The sequence below is a fragment of the Solea solea genome, chromosome 17 (assembly GCF_958295425.1).
Source record: "Solea solea chromosome 17, fSolSol10.1, whole genome shotgun sequence".
In the NCBI taxonomy this organism is placed as follows: domain Eukaryota; kingdom Metazoa; phylum Chordata; class Actinopteri; order Pleuronectiformes; family Soleidae; genus Solea; species Solea solea.
The window spans coordinates 17,327,458-17,337,499 of NC_081150.1; the positions used below are offsets into that span (position 1 = coordinate 17,327,458).

The following is a 10,042-nucleotide window of genomic DNA, read 5'->3' on the forward strand; positions in this document are numbered from 1 at the left end:
TAAATGCCACAAACACTGACTCACCTCCTCCATCAAACAAGGTCGTCAGCGTCTTTCAGCTTTAAGAGGTTTTTAAAGGAGGAAACACAAAGAGATCCTGGAGCATGTTTTAGATCACAATGGGCTGAAAGCTGGCTGTCTGTGTTTGTCAGGTATGAGGAAAGAGCACGGGAGCTACAGGAACCCCAAGACGAGGCGACTGACCCGTCTGTCCACGCAGGGCAGGGTGAACGGACCAAAGGTTCTGACCGGACCCGCCGCGGGTCTGACGAGCGAGCCGCAGCCTCCCGCCGCGCTGACGCCCGAGCAGCTGATCGAGCGCATCATGGAGGCGGAGCCGCCGGACATATACCTCATGAAGGACACGAGTGGACCGCTGACCGAGGCCAACGTCATGATGTCGCTCACCAACCTGGCCGATAAGGAGCTGGTCCACATGATCAGCTGGGCCAAGAAGATCCCTGGTATGTTCATTAAAGAAAATGCAGTCCAAACATCACATGTATCACATGTATGTGTATCACATGCATCACTGTGCACAGACTGTGACAATATAAGTCATAGAGCTGCTGCCTCATGGAGAAAACATGACTCATTGACAGTGGCCCCTAAAGGCCCTAAAATATCTTAAAACAATAATATAATCAACAGCAGCATTTTAGCCGAGTCATGTTGTTGTTGAACTCTTCTGTATAAGAACAGAATATTTGTTACACAGCTGGAGAATTATCTCTTTGTCTTCTTTTTCTTTTCTTTTATTAATTTTCTTTTACTTTTCTATCCTATCTTTCTTTTCTTATCTTAACTTTTTGGTTTCTTATCTTATCTTTTTCTTTTTTTATCTGACTTATCCTTTATCTTATCTTAACTTATCTTTTTCTTTTCTTATGTTATTTTCCTACTTTTTTCTTATGTTATCCTATCTCTTTTATCTTTTCTTTTCTTCTTTTTTTAATTTTATACTTTTCTTATACCTTTCTACTTATCTTTTTATTTTCTTTTTTATCTTTATCTTATAGCTTTCTTTTATTTGTTTTATCTTTATCTTATCTCTTTCTTTAGTTTATATTTTTCGTTTCTTATCATTTTTTTCTTATCTTATCTTTTTTATTTTATACTTTTCTTATCTTGTAACACATTGACAGATATTAGGTTTGACTTGACTGCACTTAGTAACATTGTGTCAAACAGTGCTTTATATAAATAAAGTTTATTATTATTGTCACCGCCCTCTCAAACAGCACACATGTGCATAATCAATCACTCTTTATTTAAGTCGCACTTTACATACAGATAAAATATAACACAGTCCTTTTTACTTTTTTAATTTATCCACGAGAAAAAACTACACTGCGATATTTTTCTTGTATAATCCTCTTAGTCATATTGTATCTATATTTAGAATCTTTCATTAATAAAAAACAGATTCATTATTCCATCTAAATCACAGCTAAAAAAAAAACCCAGAATGTCAAATTACTTTCTGAAAGATTCATGATTTTGTTCAAGTCAGCAGAAAAAAGGTACGTTTGTGATTGATGTCTCACTCAGAGCGAGACAAAAGAAAAATGCCCAACACCAATGAGTTATGAACACATGTCAGCTGTAATTCACCCTGTCATAGAGTCAGGAGTTTCATGTCTTTCTCTCTCTCTTTTCACATACCAGTTCTCCCTCAGAACCTGACAACTTCTACACTTTTATCTGAATTTTTGAGATTATTAAACATTGGCAGTTTTTTTTTTTTAAATTAAATGTATTCATTTGTTTATTTATTTACCCCCAATTTGTTTGTTTGGGAGTGGGGGGGGGGGGGGATTTTTAAGTAAATGCAATTTTGATTATTTCCTTGATTAATTGTGTAATAATTCGGTTTTCGGGTCAGAAAATATTGAACAATGATAATTAACAAAACAAATTTGTGAGTCTTGATTTTTTTTGGCGGATTTTTCTTGATTTTGGAGGGGAAAAAAATCCCAGTCATAAAAATAAATGTATATATTACCCCATTAATTCAATAAAGCAGAACCAGAAAAGAAAAAAAAAACATTTAAATAAACAAATGAATACATTATTTTGAGAAGAAAAAGCAGATTCTTTTCTCAAAAATTCAGAAAAGCAGAGACTATTTCTTTTTTCTTTTTTTAAAGTAAATACAGTTCACCTCTGTAGGTGCACGTTACAAATCACCTGCCAAGTTTGACCTGATCAACAGTTCGGACGTGAACAAACATTTATAGATTATGAATGTTCCGTATAGTCATGTGATAATAAAATAGTGCAGTATATTCAGGCCTTAAATCCAGCCTGAGTTCATCTTACTCCCGTCTGTGCACAGGTGAAGGTTATTTACCTAATTAAATGTGTATTAAATTGTTATGATCTTCTCAATTTATTGTAATAATAATGATGATGATGATGATGATGATGATGATGATGGTGGTGGTGGTGTGGCCTCCTCAGGTTTTGTGGAGCTCAGCCTCTTGGACCAGGTCCATCTGCTGGAGTGCTGCTGGCTGGAGGTTCTGATGATGGGACTGATGTGGAGGTCAGTGGATCATCCAGGGAAACTCATCTTCTCCCCTGACCTCAGCCTCAGCAGGTAAATCTCACCTCTCCACAACTCTCTTTTCTTTCTTTTTTTTGCTCCATATTAACAAAGTAAAACTTTAACAGTTTGTCAACAAAACAAGACGTCATTATTTCAACATTTTCTGAACCAAACAACTAAACCAAATAATAAGAAATGGTGAAAACAATCGTTAGTTTCAGTTTTTAATGTTTTTCACTGTCTGTAACATGAGCCTAGCGTCATTTCTCTCCTTCAAAATAAAAGCTCATGTGCTCGTAAGTATTAGAAGTAGCAGAAGTTATTTGTTGACAAATAATGAAGCTGTTTATTATTTGTTTGTTTGTTAGAGAAGAGGGCAACTGTGTGCAGGGCTTCGTGGAGATCTTCGACATGCTCATCGCTGCCACGTCCAGAGTCAGAGAGCTCAAGCTGCAGAGGGAGGAGTACGTCTGCCTCAAGGCCATGATCCTCCTCAACTCCAGTGAGTCAACACACATGTGTGTGTCTGTGTGTGTGTGTTTGTCTGCATGTCTTACATAAGCTGTGTGGACCAATTGTCAAACAAATCTATCTTTGTGAGGACATTTTGGCTGCTACACGCAATTGAAATGGGCTTTTTAGAGGTTTAAGAGCTGGTTTTAAGGCTAGGGTTAAGATTTGGCACTTAGTTGTGATGGGTAAGGTAAGGTAAGGGTCTAGGGAATGTATTCCATAAGGAAGTTTGTGTCACTTTGTGTAAAGCCTTCACTCCCCTGCACCAAATCCCATAGAGAAAACCGTCGATTTTACACCACAGCTCACTGGAGTTGTCGACCCACTGCTGCCTCCCGTCAGTAAGTTCAAGCGTGTTATTTTGTGAGTTTTACTTTGGAAAAACTCATGTTGGATTTAACTAAATGACACAAACTTACCAACCGAGACAGTAATAGGCCGGCAATGCTCATGTCTCTGTGAGTTACAAACACAGATTTTCTCTACGGGCTTTGGTGCAGGAGAGCGAGGAGTTTCCAAACTTCACTTAGCTGTTAGAAAATAGGTGAGATCTACCAGATTAAGACCTGGTTTTAGGGTTAGGGTTAAGATTATGCACTTAGTTGTGATGGTTAAGGTTAGGGTAAGGGACTAGAGATGTCTTATGTCTATCTTATGAGTGTCCACAATCACTTATCAGCCCTGTTTGTGTGAGTCTGCACAGTTTTGGCACATGTGGGAAAATAAAAAAACAAACCCCTCTAAAGGGAACATGGTGTTGGTTGTGTGGAGAGTAACAAGCAGTACCTTCTGAAGAAGAACACACTCTGATCCTCTAATCTGTGACTAAAGCTTTTCCTTCACTTATGATCACCCCAGCGTAGTTTATCAGGTTCATGTTTCTGCTCCAGCTTCTCTTTAAATGAAGAATGTAGTAAAAGGAACACAATCTGGGATTGTGAGCAGCTTTTTTTGTTTCCGTTGAGGTAGAAATACCTGGCGTGTTTTCACACACTCCTGTGTTTGTGCCGGCAGACATGTGCCTCAGCTCGGCAGACGGCAGCGAGGAGCTGCAGAGTCGCTCCAAGCTGCTGCATCTTCTGGACGCCGTGACGGACGCTCTGGTGTGGGCCATCGCCAAGACCGGCCTCACCTTCCGCCAGCAGTACACTCGCCTCGCTCACCTGCTCATGCTGCTCTCACACATCCGCCATGTCAGGTACAATGATTACATTCATGAACATGGAAGGGGCGGAGTCTATCGCTAATACCAAAGTCGGCCACACGGGGGGGGTTATCGGTTATCGAGATGTTTAGGCTTCATTTTGAAGATTTTACGGGAAGGCCAGCGTAGTTTCAGAGGAGTTCTCTATTTGTTGCAGTATGTCGTCTCACCACTGGGTGTCACTAATTCTTACACGACTTGACTTTTCACGTCATCAGAAAATGAAAGAAATGAGCAACAGTAAAGTGATAATACTGTATTTAAAGGTCAAACACATGGCTGCTAATACCACAGCCAGCCAGCAGGGGGTTATTCAATTGTTGTGGCTTCATGTTGTATGGACTCCAAGAGCGTCGTGTTAATTATAAAGAATTATTTTAAAGAGGTTTGGGTGCCACTGATTGACCTTTCACGTGTGAATATAATGGTTCAGTTGCAGCTGTAAACACACTTTGTGACAGTAAAGGTTACAAACTGGAGCTTTTTTAAATATTATTTTTGCTTCCTTTACGCTAACTGTGAAGGAGCTTTTAAAACTTTGGTTCAAATTTGAAAGTGGCTGTTTTTACAGATTAATATATATATATATGATCATTTGTGCGCTTATAGTAATGCATGAAAATAGCAGAGGGCAAGTTAAGTAGCAACTTAAATAGATTTTTGACTCTTTTTGTTAACAAAATGAGTGATTTTTGTCTTGTTTGAACTCCGCTGCTTTAGTTTGTGTTATTACCCTTATTGTGCGACTTTCACTGTTGTCAGAAATATTCTGATGTTTCACTGGTTTCCTATCGTGGAAGAGTCGAGCACACATATGGCCGCAAAGTTTTTACATCATTTTTTGTACCGTGAGAGGAAGTGGAAATGCATCGTCCATCTTTATGTAGCTTTGTAGGTTTCTTTGCATCATAGGAACAAAGAAATCATTAAAAACTGAATCAATCTTTCTACTATATATATATATATATATATATATATATATATATATATATATATATATATGTATATATATATATATATATATACCTTTTTGTGTCTTTTTTTAATTATTGAATTTTTTATTTATTTAATTTTTTTATTTTTTTTTCATTGGCAGCAACAAAGGCATGGACCACCTGCACTGCATGAAGATGAAGAACATGGTTCCTCTGTACGACCTGTTGCTGGAGATGCTCGACGCCCACATCATGCACAGCTCCCGTCTGCCTCGCTGCGCCACAGCCTCCACCACCACCACCACCACCACCACCACCGCTCCTCCTCCTCCTCCTCCTCGTCATCATCAGCAGGAGTTCACAGAGCAGAGGGCGACTGCGACTCGACCCCCGACTTGTGGTAAAAGCTCGCCAAACACTTGGACTCCCGGCAGCAACAGAGACGCGGGAGAAGCCCAGTAAGAAGAAAAAAACAAACCACACATTGTTTCACTGCTTTGCACAGAAGAATCCGCAGGACTGATGTGGATTCTCTTCATTTTATGTTGAGGCAACGAGAGGACTAACAAACTCGTGTCATTTCATTGGCCAGTTTGCTTTAAACGTTCATACTGTGGCCAAATGTTTTTATATCAGATAATGAAAGCGTTGGTTTCCTGTGCAAAGACTGTGACGGTTAACGCGACAGGATGTAGCTGAGATGTTCTGAAAGCAGGTAGACCTGGAAGCTGCCATGAACTGAACATGAGGTTTCGTTAAACCACATATTTTGTCAGATTAGAGTCATTGGATTACCAGCAGATCCTTCACCTCTGTGTCACTCCACGGGCGCTTTCGTAAGCTTTTAAATGGGAGTTTCTTTCTTTACTTCAAAAACAAAAGGGTCATTGAGGCAAAGCGGATCATTTCTATGATCTACAAGTTCACCATGAGTTCAACCTTCGCGTTTACTTTGACTGTTGAGCGCAGTCGCTTTGAAGGAGGGGAGTTTTTCAGAGCGCGTGGAGGAGGAAACGCGACACTGTCCGACAATTGCACTTGTTTAGTTGTGTGTTGTTTTTCCTGTGTTCTCTATCTACAGAGCGTCAGGATATGGTGTAGAACAGTGTTTCAATGTAAGATTTCAACCTTCAGATACATGAAGTTACAGCAGCCTGAGCAGGTCTGCATCTGCTGTTTCACCATGATGGAACTTCTGCTTTCAGTTTCCTTTACGACATATTTGAAACCCGAATTACAGACGTCAACTCACAAATTGTCTCCAAGAGATGTTTGGGAAACGTGTTATTTGAAATAAATACTCAGAACCCCCTGCGACCCACGTGTGGGTCTCGACCCCAGTGTTTAGGAAAGCAGAAAAATATTCTGGCCTTTTTAAACGTTGTGAGGTTGGGAAACAAATGTATAAATAAAATAAAAATGAATTGATTTAAGCTTCAGAGAGGCTGAAGAACACTAGTTTACTGTTTTTATACGAATGTTAGAGCACTTACAATAAAATGATTGCTTAAATGAAGGCCTTTTTAAACCAGCAGTGTCACAGTGTGGTTTTGGTGTAACGTTAATAGATTTCTCTCTTTATTTGACAGAGAAACTACAGTTTTAGTTGCTACGCTCAGACTACAATTAACTAAATTAGATTTTAGATTAGATTTTTATTATTGTGTTGAAAGAAATATTTTGTCAAAACTTTGTCACCAGAACAAAATGGCGGCAAATGTATCTGGCAAAGTTTTTTTTTGCTTTTGCTTAATTTATTTTGTACAATGAGAGGACGTGAAAATGCAGAAACTAAATTGATAATAAATAAAATTAGTTTCAAAGGAAAATGGATGAACAATTCATTAAAAGGTCCAGGTTGTTTTTATGTTTGCATAGAAACGAACAAAAAAAGTTCACAAAAAAGGCTAATTCTAAAACCAAATAATTATTATTTTTAACACGATTACACATTTATACAAACATTAATGTTACACTCTGGACCTTAAGGCCTTTTTTGGACAATGCAAACCTTTCATAGACCACTAGAGGGAACTTTACAGCACCCCCTAACTCCACATTATCGTCGCTGTTGAAACTTTTTACTTTTTTTTTAACGTTTTCTGTGAAAAATCATAACCACTGTTTCACTAAACCCGTCTTATCTTATGGAGGCAAGCGTAAGAAAGAAGAAAAAAAAAAGAACATTTTTGTACGTGACTTTTTGCTACGGTCGCTATCGTTGTGACGCAGTTTTTTTCCGACAATCAGATTCACCGCTGAAGGTCAACAAAGGTCATGAACCACACTGTGGACTCTGAAAACTATCCTGTCTGCTTCTCCTCACGCTGTCATCACCGTGTTCAGAACATTCAAAAAACAAAACTTTCACACCGGCTTTGTTATAATAAACATGTAAAGGTTTAAGTGTAATTACTTTTGTCAACTATGTAAAACATGCAAATCATCACTAACAGTATAGTCAGTGTCGCCTCCTTTCTTTTATTCTTTGTTTAATTCTTTAGTTTATTACTTTTGTTGATTGTTGAGTCACTCGTTCTGGTTTGCAACATAAAAAGAAAAAGATGTTGTGCAAATATGACTGTGGCAGAGTGAAATGTGGTTTAAAAAATGCAAATAAAAAAACTAAATACTTACTTTTGTTTGTGTTTTCTTGTGTTGTCTTGTGTTGTGTCACTGGCAAGTGTATTTCAACGTCATGGTTTCCCACACTTGATAAGGGAAGAAAATAGACCAGACTCAGGATTTCACTCTCTTTCTTGAGTTTATTGACCAGTAACGAAGTGGTGGTCGTTGTAGGTGAAAAACCTTTAAACATACAAAATAAAACAATTTCATTAAATAAATAAAGTTCTATTGAAGTACAGTATTTAAATAAACAATTCAAATGAATATTCCCACATTTAATTCAAACATTTAAATTAGGCAAATACTGTATAAATAAATTAAATAAACTAGTTCCACTTTTTAGAACCATTGCCCTTAATCAACCTGACATTTTATATTTTAACCAAGATTATTGGACATATTTATCATGACATTTTCAATTACCATTAACCGAAATTAAAACAATCCAGGCGATTTTAATATAAACATAATTATTCTTTTTTATACAAACAATAGGCGCACAGCGCATCAACATCAGTCCATCTCTGTCCGGAAAAGAGCTGCGAGCTTACCGGTAGCCTCCTTGATCCTTTCTGCTTCCATGCGTGTTTTACTCCTGTGGTTATTCAGCTTTCGTTTCTTCTGCTGCCGTTTGTTGCGTTGCAAGCTACTGACTGAATGCTCACTCCTTATTTTGTTCCGGGGTTTCTGCCGTGCGTTCCTAATGAGTGCGATTGTGATCACCTGTTGATGCGCTGCGGAGCCGTGCGCTGCGGAGCCGTGCGCTCGCTGTTGCGCGCATGCAGTTGCGAGCCCGTCGTCACATGCACCCGCTCGTAGGCAATACCCGGCAGATCGGCGAAACACCTCCCACTCGATCTTTGCGTCATGGCGTGACATGGAAAGATCGCACTTCTCAGGCGAGCTGGTGCTAGTCGACTTGATCCTCTGTTGGGATGAGGACGATGAGACGCCGCACGTCCCGATGCAGTATGGTACCCTGGCAATCCTTTTCCTTCGATCCGGACACAGGTTTCGGAGTCTTTACCTGGACACACCCACTCGGAGAGACCTTCACGTGGACATCCCGGACGATGCCTTTGGGATCTGCATTCACACTGATGACTCTTGCTAGCTTGAATTGCCCTCTCAGTGCATTCTGGTCGCAGAGCCAGACGATGTCTCCAATGGCAACGTTCCTTTTTTCAGTATGCCACTTGTTGCGGATGAACAGGTTGGGACCTGCAAGTTGGCTCCAGGACTTCCAAAAGTGGCTCACTTGCATTTGCATTTCTTGTAGCCTTTTGAAGGGGTAAGTGGTGTAGTCAAATGCCTTGAAATCTCCACTCTGTGTGGCTCGACCAAGCAACAGGGTGTTCGGAGTGATGTATCGTACACGGTCTTCACGGCTCTGGACTCTGGCATCGATGGGCCTTTCGTTGGCAAGGTTGGCAGCTAGCTTGAGCACTGTCAGGAATTCACTGAAGGTAAGGCCTTCTCCTTTACCAAGACTTTGGAGAGCTCGTTTAGTGATCTTTACAGCAGCTTCAGCAGCGCCATTTCGGTGAGGTGAATCGGCTGGAAGGATTCTCCACATCCAGTCGGTACCATTCTTGCCAGCATATTCTTCAAGTGAGTCGTTGTTTTGTTGTCTCAGGTAAGTATACATCTCTTCCAGGACAGGTTTTGCTCCAATAAAGTTCGTACCTGGATCGGACCAGATCTTTTGAGGATGCCCTCGGACAGAAGTGAACCTCTGGTAAGCAAGAAGAAAGCTCTCTGTTGATAGCGTGTTTGCCAGTTCGACATGGATAGCTCGACTCGACATACAGCAGAAGAGTACGCCCCATACTTTCATGCTCACTCTCCTCTTGACATCATCTTTTACTAGGTATGGTCCGAACAGGTCGACAGACGTGAATTGAAATGGTGCAGCCGGATTCGTCCTCTCTTCAGGTAAGTCTCCCATTATTTGCTGACAGGTTCTTGCTTTAGCTTTCTTGCAAACGATACACTTGTCAACGACTCTTTGGGCAATAATTCTTCCTCTGATGACCCATGCTTTGTTTCGCATCCGCAGCAAAGTTCCTGCCACTCCTTCATGCCCCTCACTGTGTGCTTCTCGGGCTAGGAGAGTGGAGATCCAGGCCTGGAAAGGTAACAGGGGAACAGCTCTATCGTCCTCTTTGAATGTCTGGATCCTGCCACCACACATCAGGAGTCCGCTTGCTT

General features: G+C 40.1%; 2 protein-coding genes across 3 annotated transcripts in view; one reads left to right on the forward strand and one right to left on the reverse strand.

Moving 5' to 3' along the window:
• The window catches only part of LOC131443724 (estrogen receptor beta-like), a 49,244-nt gene extending 41,405 nt beyond the window's left edge, over positions 1-7,839 (forward strand). For both annotated transcript variants that reach the window (XM_058613618.1, XM_058613619.1), the window contains 5 exons: positions 153-464; positions 2,464-2,602; positions 2,920-3,053; positions 4,079-4,262; positions 5,365-7,839. In XM_058613618.1, coding sequence (XP_058469601.1) covers positions 153-464; positions 2,464-2,602; positions 2,920-3,053; positions 4,079-4,262; positions 5,365-5,665 — 1,070 coding nt within the window. In that variant the 3' untranslated portion in view covers positions 5,666-7,839. The remainder of the gene's footprint in view (positions 1-152; positions 465-2,463; positions 2,603-2,919; positions 3,054-4,078; positions 4,263-5,364) is intronic.
• A 54-nt stretch (positions 7,840-7,893) lies between these two features.
• Positions 7,894-9,825, reverse strand: LOC131443236 (uncharacterized). The gene is made up of 2 exons (XM_058612676.1): positions 8,383-9,825; positions 7,894-8,011 (listed from the first exon to the last, which is right to left on the reverse strand). Exon 1 carries the CDS (start codon positions 9,777-9,779, stop codon positions 8,742-8,744), a length of 1,038 nt encoding a protein of 345 aa, XP_058468659.1. The 5' UTR covers positions 9,780-9,825; the 3' UTR covers positions 7,894-8,011; positions 8,383-8,741.
• Between the last annotated feature and the right edge of the window lie 217 nt (positions 9,826-10,042).